General features: G+C 40.3%; 1 protein-coding gene across 10 annotated transcripts in view; it reads left to right on the top strand.

Annotated features, from left to right (window-relative positions):
- ARNT2 (aryl hydrocarbon receptor nuclear translocator 2) overlaps positions 1–17,366 on the top strand; it is a 181,788-nt gene that overhangs the window by 111,919 nt on the left and 52,503 nt on the right. For all 10 annotated transcript variants that reach the window (XM_043489619.1, XM_043489621.1, XM_043489622.1 and 7 more), the window contains one exon: positions 17,063–17,139. In XM_043489619.1, coding sequence (XP_043345554.1) covers positions 17,063–17,139 — 77 coding nt within the window. The remainder of the gene's footprint in view (positions 1–17,062; positions 17,140–17,366) is intronic.

The following is a 17,366-nucleotide window of genomic DNA, read 5'->3' as shown; positions in this document are numbered from 1 at the left end:
GCAGCCAGGCAGAGTTCAGATGCCAAGGGCCAGCTCAGGAATGAGATGATTCTGTGTTTGTTGATGAGTGCCAGGGAAGCCGTCACCAGCATCATAGCAAAAACTAGAGCTGGACATATGGAGCCCCACCTGCCAGTTGTTGTTACTGTTCAGTTGCTAAGTCGTGTCTGACTCTGCGACCCCACAGGCCCTGAAATTGGTGACCAGCCTTTGAGGTTTTTTGGAAAAGGAGCTTGAAATATGGTCAAGGCTGTGCTTTGGCAAAATGAAAAGTAGCAATAGCATAGGGAGAGGTGGGACCAAGGAGGGAAGATGGTTGGAGTACGTGCTAGAAGAAGAGACTTTTGAGCACCTGTAACAGGAAGGTCAGGCTTACCTGGTGGCTCAGGAAGAATTTGCCTGTGCAGGAGATGCTGGTTCGATCCCTGGGTTGGAAAGATCCCCTGAAGGCAGGCATGGCAACTCACTCCAGTACTCTTGCCTAGAGAATGCCATGGACATAGCAGCCTGGCAGGCTACAGTCCATAGGGTCGCAAAGAGTCGGTCACGACTGAAGCAACTGAGCGTGCACGCAACAGGAGGGTTGTATGAAGGCAGTGTCTGGAGGGGTCCAGGGTCCGTGACTGGGGGCTGCTGGAGAAAGGAGCATCCTCTCCTGGGAAGGGAGTCACAGTCAGGGAGATGGAAGCAGCCAGATCACAGAGTCTTTGAGACGTGGACAGCTGAGGATGCCGGTCTTTGACTACAAAGGGTGAAGTTCCCAAGGACCACGTAGAAGGAGGTTATTTGGGAGCTGGTTACTTTCAGACAAGTTACTTTGAGCAAGGCCAGGTGGAGGCTTGTCGTCATTGGAGAGGAATGTGGAGCAGAAAGCAGCAAGACACTGATGGTGGTAAAAAGTGACAGCAGAATTGGGATGTGAGTGCTACCGGGAGACTGGCTATGATGAGTGCTGAATTGGCATCGTGGCAGAACTCTTGGTGCCAGCCAGTGCCCAGCCTGCCCAAGACAGAAGTATTATGACCAGAAGCTGGAGAGACAGTGTAGCCCCAGAGCAGGGATGGGTGACAGGTGGGCTGTTAGACAGCCCTACTTTTTAGATGCCTGTTCTGTACCAGTGAGGATTTATAGCTTCTAGGAGCTATTAATGGGGGAGAAGTCAGTCAATGAAGCATGTCATTTATTTCTGAACTTTGTATGTGCCTGCATGCTAAGTCCCTTCAGTCATGTCTGACTCTGTGTGACCCCATGGACTATAGCCCACCAGGCAACTCTGTGGGGATTCTCCAGGCAAGAATACTGCAGAGGGTTGCCATGCCCTTCTCCAGGGGATCTTCCCGACCCAGGGATTGAACCTGAGTCTCCTGCATTGCCAGGTGGATTCTTTACCGTCTGAGCCTGAACTTTCTATTACTGAAAGCTAAAGATAGCATGGAAGAGCCACAGCTAAGCCACAGAGAGAATGAGAGGGTCAGTCTTCTGAACTTCCTTTGGAAAACAGTCCACTGCTTTCCAGTGACATCCCTCTTCTGTCAGGGGGAGGTAACATGGACTCAAGAGTCTTGAGGTGGGCAGGAAAACTAGGGGCACCTCGTGGCCCACTCCTCTCTATACCCCTGGTGAGACTCAGGCCTGGTAAGGGCAGTTCTTGTGCCCCCTAATTCCTTTTTTCTGACATCCCTGCTGGACCCCCGTATGGCTTTATTGTTATAGGCCCTTAGCCCTTTGTTTATAGATGACACCTTACTGGAAATGAAGCTCTATCTTCTGAGTCAACAAGTTTATACAAGAAATATTGCTGATTCATGTCAATGTATGACAAAACCCATTGAAAAAAAAAATAAATAAATAAATTTTTTAAAAAAGAGAGAAATATAAAAAAAAAATACATAAGTATTGAAAAAAAAAAAAAGAAAGAAATACTCATGTACAGCCTTCCCTTTAGGCACAAGAAGATGGTGTGTTTATTCTCATGATTCAATGGCAGTTAATTTGGAAAGAAATGTTGCATCTCTGCCAAACGTTTGACAATTAAATGTCTAGCATCATCATGTGCATTTTCCCTCAATTTGGTAATCAGGAGCAGGATTCTAAAGGCTGAATTTAAGTACAACATGCTCATGTTTCTGACATGGTTGGAGAATGAGGTGTGAACTGGGAAAATTCCCCAGGTGTATGAAGCCCACTTTTTAAAATACAAACATCACAGGCCAGCCTTTTTTCTTAATCATTTTTTATTATTATTACTATAAAACAGCCCATCTTATTAAATTTAGAAGATCTATAAAATCTTAAAAAATAAAATTCACTTAAAACCCATTTTTTAACAGATTTTTTTGATGCGGACCTTTTTTAAAGTCTTAATGGAATTTGTTACAATATTGCTTCTGTTTTTATGTTTTGGTTTTTTGGCCATGAGGCATGTGGGATCTTAGTTTTCCAACTAGGGAATCGAAACCACACCCCATGAGTTGGAAATCAAAGTCTTAACCACTGGACTGCCAGGGAAGTCCACTGAAAACCCATTTAAAAAATTTTTTAATGTATTATGAAGTAAAAAAAGAAGTCTCCCTTTTCACCCTGGTTCTATTCTAGACATTTTTAACTTTTCATGGGTATCATAAATGTTTCCAAGTTGGTACTTAAAACACTACTTAATTCTTTTAAATGACTGCATAGTATTCCATCAGCTGCTCCCCAAATTGGAATGTTAAGATGGTTTTCAGGGACTTCTCTGGCAGTCCAGTTTTTAAGACCACCTTCCAATGCAGGGGGCACAGTTTGAATCCCTGGTCAGGGAACTAAGATCCTACAAACTGCAAGGTGTGGCCAAAAATTAAAAATAAATGAAAAAAAAAATTTTTTTAAGATTGTTTTCAGTTTGGGGCTCTTGCAAAGGGTACCATAGTGGATGTCATTGCACATGATTCTTTTCCCATGAGCACTTCTGTTTCTGCAGGATGGTCTCAGAAGTGGAATGGGATGATGCAAATACATTTTAATAGATGTTATCAAATTACCTTACAAGGCAGATTGCAGATGGGTCCATTCTTCCCCTCTCCTCCCAACTCTGAATGTTTCCATTCTTTTGTAAGTTTTGCCAATCTGATAAGTATTTTGGGGGGGTGAGGGGAGATGATGTATTTTAAATTGGATTGTCTTCGTTAGTGAAATTGAGCATCTTTTCTGGATATATCAACTATCTGTACTTTACTGTGAGTTGCTTGTCCATGGTATATATGCACATTTTCTTGTGGAGTGATTTGTGCTTTCCTTATTTATTTGTCCAGATGTTAGTTGTTCAGTCATATCCGACTCTTTGTGACCCCATGGACTGTAGTCCTCCAGACTCCCCTGTCCTTGGAATTCTGCAGGCAAGAATACTGGAGTGGGTTGCCATTACTTGTAGGAGGTCTTTATAATATTATAAATATTACAGCTTTGTCTACTGTGTGTTGCAAATCTTTTCTTCCAGGCTGTTGTTTCTCTTCTCATTCTGTTTGTATTATATTTCATTGCACAGAATTTCTCATCTGCTTACATAAGGGGCCCAGAACATGCTCTTGTCTTTTCCCCTAATAATTCAGAGTTGGCTTGACAAAAGTCTAGAGCTGGATGGGAATTGAAATGGTAATTCAAAGGTGTCCTCAAGGTTTTTCAGCTCACTGCTGTCTCCCCTGTGGCTATTGTTTTTTTTGTGTGTGGGTTGTTTGTTCCTTTTTATGCTCCGTAAGGATTCCCTGTCTTCAAATTCACCTGCTGGTAAATAACTTCACTCTTTCCAGGTGTCTTTTTTTATACTGTGCTATCCAGTCACAGATTTCTGGTTCTCATCCTTCATGGTCTAAACCAGGGGTCTCCAACTTCTGGAATCTAAAGCCTGATCATCTGAAGTGGAGCTGATTGATGTCCCAGGTAGCATAGTGGTGAAGAATCTGCCTGCCAACACAGGAGACACAGGTTCAATCCCTGGGTTGGGAAGATCCTTGGAGGAAGAAATGACAACCCACTCCAGTATTCTTGCCTGGGAAATCCCATGGACAGAGGAGCCTGGCGGGCTACAGTCCATGGGATCACAAACAGTTGGACACAACTGAGCACGCATGCCACGCCATCCTTCATGGTATAGAGGAGGGGTCCCCAACCTCTGGGATCTAATGCTTGATGATCTGGGGTGTAGCTGATGTAATACTAATAGACTTAAAGTGCACAATAAATGCAATGGGCTTCAATCATCCTGAAACCATCCCCACTGCCTCTCATGAAAAAATTGTCTTCCACAAAACTGATCCCCATTGACAAAAAGGTTGAGGACTACTGGTCTAGACAACTTGTTGGTACCATGGGTAGAAGGAATGAAATAGACTGTGAGTGGGGCTGACAGCCTTTCCTGAGAGTGAAGTGCCCAGACTGTAGTGAATGACCTTTGAGATCTCTGTTTGGGCTGGTAGAGACCTTGTTCTGGTTTTCTGAGACTGATAAACATAAATTTGTTCATGGAGAAGTTGGCTTTTGTAGGCTTTTTTCTTACATGAGAAATACTTATTCAGTGCCTCGCCCTTGACTGCATGGGACTCAGAACTGTGACACTGTAAAGGAACTGTACTGGACTTGTTAAGACACCTCCTTCCCCTGACACATCCCCAGAGACATTTTTCTCTGGCCAACGCTGATCCCACCAGACACAGAGACACACCCGACTCTGATGAACCCTTGTCTATAAAGCCTTCAGGAGTATTCTGCCAACAGCTTCCCAGCCAAGAGGTGTGTCACAGAGTACTTCTTGTTATAGGTTTTTTGCATCTGTTTGTCTCCCCTGCTTATGACAGGACCAGATCATATGCATTGCTGTATTATTTGAGCTACTGAGCACAGGGCTTAGAACATAGAGGGGCCCCGGTGAGTGTTTGGTGACTGAGTTTCTTTTTCGTCTCCTGCTCATACACCCTGCAGAACCTACCTAGAAGGAACCCAGGTTTACTAATGGGTTCCTTACCCATTAGTGGGTTACTACCACTATTTAACACTGTTATTTAATCATTGCTATGGAAAGAATTTGTGCAAGTTTATAATAAAACACTAAGCTAAGATAACAGAAGCAGCAAGCAGGTTTTATTTTACGGCCCGCTTTGATGAACTGTTTTGTGCCTGCTTTTCAGTAACTGGTAAGAGGGACATCCCTGGTGGTCTAGTGGTAGAAAGTCCACCTTGCAAGTCAGGGGACAAGGGTTTGATCCCTGGTCAGGGAACTAAGATCCCACATGCCTCAGAGCAACTAAGCCCACACACAGCAAGTACTGAGCTACATGCTCTGGAGCCCACTTGCCGCAACTAGAGAGGCTGTGCATCACATCAAAAGATCCCACATGTGACGAAGACCTGATGCAGCCAAATAAATGAATGAATGAATGAATGGATAAAATAGCTGGGGGGAAAATATGCCATTATTTATTAGTGATTAGTGATGCTTGTCTTGGGTACAGAAAGGGGGTGTCTCAGTTCACATGTTAGATCTGTGTCACGGCTAACCTATATGTTCAAAAGTGAACATATAGAGCATTCACAGAGGTGTTATGGGTTGGAATGAATTCCCTACAGAATTCATGGGTTGAAGCTCAGTATTTTAGAATGTGACCTTATTTGGCAGTAGAGCCCTGCTAAGTTAAGATGAGATCATACTGGTGTTGTGTGGGCCCCTAATCCAGTACAACTTGTGTCCTTATGAAAGGGTAAACCAGCTACAACCTTTGTGCAGAGAAACCTGTCTTTGAAGGGTGAAAATCACAATTAAACTCTCATTACAGACTATTTCATAATTAACAACTATGGCCCCATTCCATATCAAGACTTCATGATGTGACCAAAACAGTAGGGAAGCTGTGGTTTGAAATGCCTTTCTTATTAAGTGTGGGTAAAGTAGGATTTGCCTTATGAATTAAGAATTTAACTTATGAAAATAGAATTTATTTAACTTACAAACATAGAAAAAGAATAACAAAATAACATGAGCAAACTAAAAGGACAGAATTAATGAACAAATATAAATGAGAAAGATTAAATTAGAAAACAAAATTATTCTCCTGTTGATAATAGTTATTCATCAAGACTGGTAAAAGAAAACCTATAGGGGTGGGATGGGATGGAGAAGATGGGAAGGAGGCTTAGGAGGGAGGGGATATATGTATACGTATATGGTTGATTCATGCTGTTGTACAGCAGAAACAAACACAACATTGTAAAGTAATTATACTTCAATAGTAAATAAATCAGTTCAGTTCAGTTCAGTTGCTCACTCATCTCTGACTCTTTGTGACTCCATGGACTGAAGCACATCAGACCTCCCTGTCCATCACCAACTCCCGAAGTTTACTCAGACTTATGTGCATTGAGTTGGTGATGCCATCCAATCATCTCATCCTCTGTCATCCCCTTCTCCTCCTGCCTTCAATCTTTCCCAGCATCTGGGTCTTTTCCAATGAGTCAGCTCTTTGCATCAGGTGGCCAAAGTATTGGGAGTTGCAGCTTCAGCATCAGCCCTTCCAATGAACACCCAGGACTGATCTCCTTTAGGATGGACTGGTTGGACCTCCTTGCAGTCCAAGGGACTCTCAAGAGTCTTCTCCAACACCACAGTTCAAAAGCATCAATTCTTTGGCTCTCACCTTTCTTTATAGTCCAACTCTCACATCCATACAACTGCTGGAAAAACCATAGCTTTGACTAGATGGACCTTTGTTGACAAAGTAATGTCTCTGCTTTTTAATATGCTGTCTAGGTTGGTCATAACTTTCCTTCCAAGGAGCAAGCATCTTTTAATTTCATGACTGCAGTCACCATCTGCGTTGATCTTGGAGCCCCCAAAAATAAAGCCTGACGCTGCTTCCACTGTCTCCCCATCTATTTGCCATGAAGTGATGGGACCAGATGCCATGATCTTAGTTTTCTGAATGTTGAGTTTTAAGCCAACTTTTTCACTCTCCTCTTTCACTTTCATCAAGAGGCTCTTTAGTTCCTCTTTGCTTTCTGCCGTAAGGGTGGTGTCATCTGCATATCTGAGGTTATTGATATTTTCCCCAGCAATCTTGATTCTAGCTTGTGCTTCCTCCAGCCCAGCGTTTCTCATGATGTACTCTGCATATAAGTTAAATAAGCAGGGTGGCAGTATACAGCCTTGATGTACTCCTTTTCCTATTTGGAACCAGTCTGTTGTTCCATGTCCAGCTCTAACTGTTGCTTCTTGACCTGTATACAGATTTCCCAGGAGGCAGGTCAGGTGGTCTTGTGTTACCATTTCTTTAAGAATTTTCCATAGTTTGTTGTGATCCACACAGTCAAAGGTTTTGGCATAGTCAATAAAGCAGAAGTAGATGTTTTTCTTGAACTCTTTGCTTTTTCGATGATCCAACCGATGTTGGCAATTTGATCTCTGGTTCCTCTGCCTTTTCTAAATCCAGCTTGAACCTCTGGAAGTTCACGGTTCACATACTGTTGAAGCCTGGCTTGGAGAATTTTGAGCATTACTTTCCTAGTGTGTGAGATGAGTAAATAAATAAAGACTGGTAAAAGAGAAAGCTTTTAATGAGTCTAATCCTTATTTTCTAAAAAAGAAAATAAATGCTTGTTAAGGGTGAAGAGATTTATCAAAGAAAGTTTAAAACCTTATAAACATAGTGTGCATGATTTAAATTTATATATGTTAAAATTTTGGGGAAGAAAGTTAATTTCTGGGAAAATTGAATCAAAGAAAGGTTTTTTTTTGTTTTTTGGTTTTTGGTTTTTTTTTGTTTTTAGTGAGAGGAGATCAAAACTAGGCAATAACTTGAAAAAGCTCACAAAGAACAGCTCTCCCAATGGTGCCAGGCCTCAAAGTTTTATGAGCAAATTATTTCAACATTTACAAAGCATAGGAAGACAGCAAGTGTTTGGCTTTGTTTCTTAAAGTTCCCAAAACTTTAATACAAAACCTGACATGGGCACTTCAAAAAGGAAAACAATGAACCCAATTTCATTTATGAACATACAGGTGCTGAATACAACATTAGCAAATCAAATTATATATTTATTTATTACAAGACTACTTGAATGGTTTAATATTAAGAGACCTGTTAATTTAATTAATTAATGGAGGAAAGTGAATTAATTTTATCCATTAATGTTTTTAAATAAGTATTTATAAATCAGTAATAGAAATATGTTTTCTTAGTGCAGACAATACAAATATCTGAAACCAACAATCAGTATCTTACAGACTGGTGAAATATTAGAAGGGTTTTTATTAAAATGAAGACTATAAGAAGAATGTTCACTACTACCTCTATTAATCAGCATTTGTGTTGGAATTTATACTCCAGGCACTAAAATAAGAAAAGAAAGTAAAGTATAATTACTTAAAAGGGAGAAAAGAAAGAAAGTTATAGAATTAACATTACTTGCAGATACTATGATTACCTAAAATATCAAATCAAATCTACTGAAAATATTTTAGAAAATTGGGTGCAAAGCCATTTATAAATACTAAAAAAAATCAGTAACACATTGGAAAATAAAATGTGAAAAGAATACCCATCTATAAAAATAGCAACACTTTATATATAGAAAACTATAAAACACTGATGAAAGAAATCAAAGATGACACAAATAGATGGATAAATATACCATGTTCATGGATCAGAAGAATCAGTATAGTGAAAATGAGTATACTACCAAAAGCAATCTGTAGATTTAATGCAATCCCTATCATGCTACCAATGGTATTTTTCACAGAACTAGAACAAATGATTTTACAATTTGTATGGAAATGCAAAACACCTCGAATAGCCAAAGCAATCTTGAGAAAGAAGAATGGAACTGGAGGAATCAACCTGCCTGACTTCAGACTATACTACAAAGCTACAGTCATCAAGACAGTATGGTACTGGTACAAAGACAGAAATATAGATCAATGGAACAAAATAGAAAGCCCAGATATAAATTCACACACCTATGGACACCTTATCTTTGACAAAGGAGGCAAGAATATACAATGAGAAAAGAGAATCTATTTAACAAGATGACACCACCCTTATGGCAGAAAGTGAGGAAGAACTAAAGAGCCTCTTGATGAAAGTGAAAGAGGAGAGTGAAAAAGTTGGCTTAAAGCTCAACATTCAGAAAACTAAGATCATAGCATCTGGTCCCATCACTTCATGGCAAATAGATGGGGAAACAGTGGAAACAGTGTCTGACTTTATTTTTGGGGGCTCCAAAATCACTGCAGATGGTGATTACAGCCATGAAATTAAAAGATGCTTGCTCCTTGGAAGGAAAGTATGACCAACCTAGACAGCATATTAAAAAGTAGAGACATTACTTTGTCAACAAAGGTCCGTCTAGTCAAGGCTATGGTTTTTCCAGTAGTCATGTATGGATGTGAGAGTTGGACTATAAAGAAAGCTGAGTGCCAAAGAATTGATGCTTTTGAACTGTGGTATTGGAGAAAACTCTTGAGAGTCTCTTGGACTGAAGGAGGTCCAACCAGTCCCTCCTAAAGGAGATCAGTCCTGGGTGTTCATTGGAAGGACTGATTTTGAAGCTGAAACTCTAATACTTTGGCCACCTGATGTGAAGAGCTGACTCATTGGAAAAGACCCAGATGCTGGGAAAGATTGAAGGCAGGAGGAGAAGGGGATGACAGAGGATGAGATGGTTGGATGGCATCACCAACTCGATGGATATGAGTTTGGGTAAACTCCGGGAGTTGATGATGGACAGGGAGGCCTGGCGTGCTGCGCTTCATGGGGTTGCAAAGTGTCGAACACGACTGAGCGACTGAACTGAACTGAACTTAACAAGTGGTGCTGGGAAAACTGGTCAACCACTGGTAAATGAATGAAAGTAGAACACTTTCTAACACCATACACAAAAATAAACTCAAAATGGATTAAAGATCTAAATGTAAGACCAGAAGCTATAAAACTCCTAGAGGAAAACATAGGCAACAGACTCTCTGACATAAATCACAGCAGGATCCTCTATAATCCACCTCCCAGAGTAATGGAAATAAAAGCAAAAATAAACAAATGGGACCTAATTAAACTTAAAAGCTTTTGCACAATGAAGGAAACTATAAGCAAGGTGAAAAGACAGCCTTCAGAATGGAAAAAATAATAGCAAATGAAGCAACTGACAAAGAATTAATCTCAAAAATATACAAGCAACTCCTGAAGCTCAATTCTGGAAAAATAAATGACCCAATCAAAAAATGGGCCAAAGAGCTAAACAGACGTTTCTCCAAAGAAGACATATAGATGGCTAACAAACACATTAAAAGATGCTCAACACCACTCATTATCAGAGAAATGCAAATCAAAACCACAATGAGGTACCATCTCACACCAGTCAGAATCGCTGCTATTGAAAAGTCTACAAACAATAAATGCTGGAGAGGGTGTGGAGAAAAGGGAACCCTCTTAACACTGTTTGTGGGAATGCAAACTAGTACAGCCACTATGGAGAACAGTGTGGAGATTCCTTAAAAAACTGAAAATAGAACTGCCATACAACCCAGCAATCCCACTTCTGGGCATACACACTGAGGAAACCAGAATTGAAAGAGACACATGTACCCCGATGTTCATCACAGTACTGTTTACAATAGCCAGGACATGGAAGCAACCTAGATGTCCATTGGCAGACAAATGGATAGGAAAGCTGTGGTACATATACACAATGGAATGTTACTCAGCTATTAAAAAGAATGCATTTGAATCAGTTCTAATGAGGTGGATGAAACTGGCCTATTATACAGAGTGAAGTAAATCAGGAAGAAAAACACCAATACAGTATATTAACACATATAGATGGAATTTAGAAAAATGGTAATGATGACCCTATATGTGAGACAGCAAAAGAGACACAGAGGTAAAGAATAGACTTTTGGACTCTATGGGAGAAGGCAAGCTTGGGATAATTTGAGAGAACAGCATTGAAACATGTATATTACCATACGTGAACTAGATTGCCAGTCCAGGTTCAATGCATGAGACAGGGCTCTCAGGGCTGTGTGCTGGGACAACCCTGAGGGATGGGATGGGGAGGGAGGTGGGAGGGGGGTTCAGGATGGGGGACACATGTACACCCATAACTGATTCATGTCAATGTATGGCAAAAACCACTTCAATATTGTAAAGTAATTAGCCTCCAATTAAAATAAATTAATTAATTAAAAAAATAGCAACACTTTAAAATGCATGTTAGCATTAACATGAAATGCAAAATGTTTCTTAAACTATAAAATAATATTGAGGGATATGAATGTAACTAATATGTGAATTATGTATGAATATAGCTAAGTGGAGAGTCGTGTATGCTTTGATATAAAGGCTTAGTATTACAAAGATTTCAGTTTTTTCTAAACCAATCTATATGTTTAATACAATTTTAATAACTGTCCCAGTGGAATTTCTTTCAAATGAAAGTTAATTCTGAAATTTGTATAGTCCACTAAATATAAAAGTAGCTAATAAAATTTTCATTAGCAGTACTAGCGAGTAATTGCCTTACCGTATGTGAAAATTATCTTTTAAAGCCTAACTAATTAAGATGTGATCAATGAACTTTCTAAATCCAATTATTGAACAAACATAAGACCTAAAACAGACCCAAGTATCTTTAGAAATGTGGTGTGTGATGAGGGAAGCATTTTCAAAAGGAAAAAGTAGTGCACAGTTTGAGGACAACTGATCATTTACAAAACCATGAGATACAGCATATCAAAAATTTCAGATATATTAAAGGTAAATGTGAAACTATAAAGTGCTATATGAAAATATGAGTGAATATTTTACATGATCTTGGGGTAGAGGTTGTACTTTTCAAAGAATGACCCCCAAAGGCAAAAACCAGAGTAAAAACTGACAGTTTTGATTATCTATACTTTAATAATACTCTAGAAATAAATGAAGAAAACACTAAGGAAAGAAAAACATAAAAAATAACTTAAATGAGACCCACATATATGTGTGTAATAAAATATCTTTTTTTACTTAAATTGTTTATAACCTGCTTTGGAAACTTTTCAGCTTATTGAGAAACATTTATGTATTTTCATCTTTCTCAATAAGCTGAAAAGTTTCCAAAGCAGGTTATAAAACAATATTAGTAAAAAAAGATATTTTATTACACACATATACACACAGTAAAGGACATAAGGATTTTACTGTAATCAAGGTTAATTCCAACATTTATCTTTTTATTTATCTATAGTTTTCTAGGGTCTTTCCTGAGATCCAGTGGTTTAGACTCTGTGTGTCCACTGCTGGAGGCTTGGATTCTATCCCTTGTCAGGGAACTAAGGTGCTGCATGGTGCGGCCAAAATAAAAAATGATATCATATAGTCTTCTGAATTTGCTTCAAAAAGGCTGGCCAGAAATATACCAAGATATCATTTTTTTATATTCTTTTGGTAGGTGGCTTTTTACTCCCCTTATTTCTATCCCCCTTTTTTCCAAAATATTGTTTATATACCAGCTGCATTGAAATATAATTCATGTATCACGAAGTGTATAAATTAAAGTATACCATTCAGTGGTTTGGAGTGTATTCACGTAGTTTTACAACTATATCATTACAGTTAGTTTTTAAATATGTTCATTATCCCAGAAAGAAATTGCACACCTATTAGCAGTTAGCAGTTACTGTTTCCCCCCAAATCTTAGATGACCACTAATCTACTTGTTTGTTTCTATGGAATCATCTGTTCTGGACATTTCACATAAATACACTCATGTAATGTGTGACTTTTTGTGATGGACTTCTTTCACTTAGCATGATATTGTCAAGATTTTCCAGGTTGTAACAGGTGTCAGTATTTTCTTTTTTTATTGCCCAATAATATGCTAGTATCTGGATCTGCCACATTTTGTTTATACATTCATCCCTTAATAGATATCATGGTTGTTTCCACTTTGGGACTGTTGTTGCTGTGAACATCTATGTACCCATGTTAGTGGACATATGTTTCCATTTCTCTTGAGTGCACATCTAGGAGTGGAATTGCTGGGTCATATGGTAGCTCAGTGTTTAGCCCTTTGAGGAACTGCCAGATTGTTTTCCAAACCGACTGCACCATTTTACATTCCCACCAGCAGTATATGACGGTTCATTTCTCCATATCTTTACCAGCACTTCTTATTGCATTTTTTAAAAATTGTAGCCCATCCTAATGGATATGAAGTACTCTCATTATGGTAGTGACTTACACTTCCCTGATGACTAACGATGTTGAGTATCTTTCCATATGCTTACTAAGCATTTGTATACTTCCTCTGGAGGAATGTTCACATCCTTTGCCCTTTTGTTAACTGGGGCTATATTTGTCTTTTTATTGTTCAGTACTAACCGTCAAAACCAGTTTAAAAGATCATCTATTACTTGGGAATATTACCCGAACGTTTGGAAAATAGAGAACATCCAGATATCTGGGTGATAATCTGGAGATTATGCATCATTGCCCTGTCAGAGGCTTTTGGTCAGAAAAGCATGTGAGAGCTTGATCCTGAATCCTTTCCGCCAGCTGGTGCCAGAGCCCACCCCTGCCTTCCTGTGGTCACCCACAGCCTCCTCCAGACCCTGGTAGTCTGAGCGATGATGATCACAGCTTCCTTGGCACTGGGGTCCCTACAGCTGCAGAGCCACCTATGCAAATATTCAGCCCCAGTGTTTTAGGTGCCAGCCCTTCCATGGGAAGACTGAGCCCAGCATCCTGAGGAGAACCTTGAGACAGGCACATAAATCAACTTCTTTAAGGAAGTTTGGGTTTACTGAAGAATTTTCTGGATATTTCAAAAACACTTGGCTCTCATTCACAACTAAAGATTACCTGCCCACATTAAGACCAAAACTATTTATTTAATAAGTTACAATTTTCCTCTTCATTTCTACAAAGCCAAATTATGGTAACATAATTTTAGCTGGTGTATTAAAATGCATTCTTACAAAGGAGCCTATTTATACACTTCAGTTCAGTCCAGTCGCTCAGTCATGTCTAACTCTTTGTGACCCCAAGGGCTGTAGCACGCCAGGCTTCCCTGTCCATCACCAACTCCCGGAGCTTGCTCAAACTCATGTCCATCGAATCGGTGATGCCATCCAACCATCTCATCCTCTGTTATCCCCTTCTCCTCCTGCCTTCAATCTTTCCCAGCATCAGAGTCTTTTCCAGTGAGTCAGTTCTTCACATCAGGTGGCCCAAGTATTGGAGCTTCAGCTTCAGAATCAGTCCTTCCAATGAACATACAGGACTGATTTCCTTTAGGATTGACTGGTTTGATCTCCTTGCAGTCCAAGGGATTAAGAGTCTTCTCCAACATCACAATTCAAAAGCATCAATTCTTCAGCACTCAGCCTTCTTTATAATCCAACTCTCACATCCATACATGACTACTGGAAAAACCATAGCTTTGACTAGACAGACCTGTGTCAGCAAAGTAATGTCTCTACTTTCTAGGTTGGTCTAGATGCTATCTAGGTTGGTCATAGTTTTTCTTCCAAGGAGCAAGCGTCTTCTAATTTCATGGCTGTGGTCACCAACTTCAGTGATTTTGTAGCCCAAGAAAATAAAGTCTGTCACTGTTTTCATTGTTTCCCCATCTATTTGCCATGAAGAGATGAGACCAGATGCCATGATCTTTGATTTTTGAATGTTAAGTTTTAAGTCAGCTTTTTCACTCTCCTCTTTCACTTTCCTCAAGAGGCTATTTAGTTCCTCTTTGCTTTCTGCCATAAGGGTGGTGTCATCTGCATATCTGAGGTTATCGATATTTCTCCCAGCAATCTTGATTTCAGCTTGTCCAGCCCAGCATTTAGCATAATGTACTCTTTATACACATTATAATATAATATATATTATACATATGTATATATATATATATATATATATATGATGTACTTTTTAAACACTTAAAGGACTTGTATCTTTGGTTCCCATTAAGTCTTCTCTGCACTTCTAGGCTGATGCACCTTCTTTTTTTTAATTTCTAAAATAATTAAATTTATTTATTTATCAACTGTACCATGTAGCATGTGGGATCTTGGTTCCTTGGCCAGAGACTGAACGCATGCTCCCTGCACTGGAAGGCAGAGTCTTAACTGGACCACTGGAGAATTCCTGATGCAGCTTCTGAGACATTTTATTTTGATGATAAATCAGGGCTTCCCAGGTGGCACTAGTGGTAAAGAACCTGCCTGCTAATGCAGGAGATGTAAGAGATGCAGGTTCGATCTCTGGATTGGGAAGATGCCCTGAAGAAGGGCATGGCAACCCACTCCAGTATTCTTGCCTGGAGAATCCCATAGACAGAGGAGTCTGGTGGCCTACAGTTCATGGGGTCGCAAAGAGTAGGACACGACTGAAGTGACTTAGCACACACTCATGCATTTTGTTGATAAAACCACCACCATTTTATTATACTCAGATTCTGTGGGCTAGGGGTGGAGACAGGGTGCAATATGGATGACCTGTCTCTGATCCTCTGAGTGTCTGGGGCTCATTGTCTAGAAGCCAAAGAGCATCACTTCCACTTATTTCATTGATCAAAGTAGTCTCAAGGAAATCTAACTTCAAGTCTTGATAGAAGGTACATAAAGAGCATTTGTGACTACTTTTAAAAATCTACGAAAGCTCTCAACACTGGTGGGGTGAAGAATCAATCAACAAGTGAACTGTGGTGTCTCTAGGCAGATGGTCTCAGGGGTCAGCCAGTGACAGCCTCGTCCTGCAGAATCCCTCCTTCCACAGGGTAGAACAGAAAAACATGATTTTTTTTCATCCTGACTGGATTCAAGGGTTCTTCCCACCACTCACTGTCTCCTCTGCTTCCTGTTCTGGACTGTAGCATAGCACCCTCATCCTTAGTGTGGCAAAGGTGTATCTGAACCCACTGTTCTCTTTGTACACAAATACACCGTGCATGCATGTTCAGTCACCTAAGTCATGTCCAAATCTTTGCAACCCCATGGACTGTGGCCCACCAGGCTCCTCTGTCCATGGGATTTCCCAAGCAAGAATACTGGAGTGGGGTGCTGTGCTCTCCTCCAGGGCATCTTCCCAACCCAGGGGATCGAACCTCTGTCTCCTGCATCTCCTGAATTGGCAGGTGGATTCTTTACCACTGAGCCACTGGGGAAGCCCACAAATATACCTGCTACCAGCAATTGGGGAGTGAAATCAGGGGAGTGAAAAAGAAGCTGACATTTGGGTCTTGGGTTGAGGGGGGTTCCACACCATCCTCTCACTCAAGCCTCACAGCATGCGATGGATTATATCATACCCTTTTGGACCTCAGTTTTAATGCAGGCTGAGATGGAGCTTGGCTCAGTGGTGAAGAATCTGCCTGCCAGCGCAGGAGATCCAAGAGACTCAGGTTCAATTGCTGGATCAGGAAGATCCCCTGAAAAAAAAAATGGCAACCCACTCCATAATTTGAAGTGTCTGTATATACTTCTTACCCAACTTTCCTGTATAACCAAGTGTTTTAGCCAAGTTTTGCAAATGTATACATGAATAATTTGTTTCATCTTCCTTTGGTTCCTCAGCATCTTCCATAGATGCAGATGATAATGTGCCATGAAATTATCAAAAGAGGGACTTCTCTGGTGGTTTAGTGGTTAAGACTTCACCTTTCAGTGCAGGAGGTACAGGTTCGATCCCTGGTCAGGGAGTTAAGATCCCACAGGCTGCAATGAGCAGTTTGAATGCCTCAACTAAAAAAGATCCCGTGTGAAAGATCCTGCGTGCCTCAGGGCCGAAACATAAAATAGAAGCAATAGTGCAACAGATACAATAAAGACTTTAAAATGGTCCACACCAAAAAAAGTCTTAAAGAAACAAATTATCAAAAGATATCTGGCAGAGAACTGAGCAGGAAATGAGCAAAGGACTGGTTATTCATTGACTGACTCCCTAGACCCTGCGGGGTCCACAGTAGATCTACATTTTTAATCATGTAAGTAAAATCATGGACACCTGTACCTCTTTTCAAGTCACCCTGGACATGTTGCTGACTCTGGCATCTTTCATTTCAGGAATGACTATACCTGAAGAAGATGCCGATGTGGGACAAGGCAGTAAATATTGCCTGGTGGCAATTGGAAGACTCCAGGTAAGAAGGAGCTCACTGCCTTTTTAATCTCCAAGGAGGGCTTGCTATTGCAGAGAGCAAGAGTCTGTGGTCTGGATGACTTTTTCCATCTCCCGTGTCCTCAGCACGGGTTCTGCATCTCACCTTATGGGAGAAGATGAGGCTGAATCTGGGAGAAGAAAGGGGGGACTGTGACCTGCGAGTGGCAGAGTTCTCACTTCAATGAGAGTCTGCACCAGCCCATCCTG

Source organism: Cervus canadensis, chromosome 17, assembly GCF_019320065.1.
Source record: "Cervus canadensis isolate Bull #8, Minnesota chromosome 17, ASM1932006v1, whole genome shotgun sequence".
Taxonomy (NCBI): Eukaryota; Metazoa; Chordata; class Mammalia; order Artiodactyla; family Cervidae; genus Cervus; species Cervus canadensis.
Note: the sequence above shows the minus strand (reverse complement) of the source record. Positions and strands in the feature narration are given on the sequence as shown.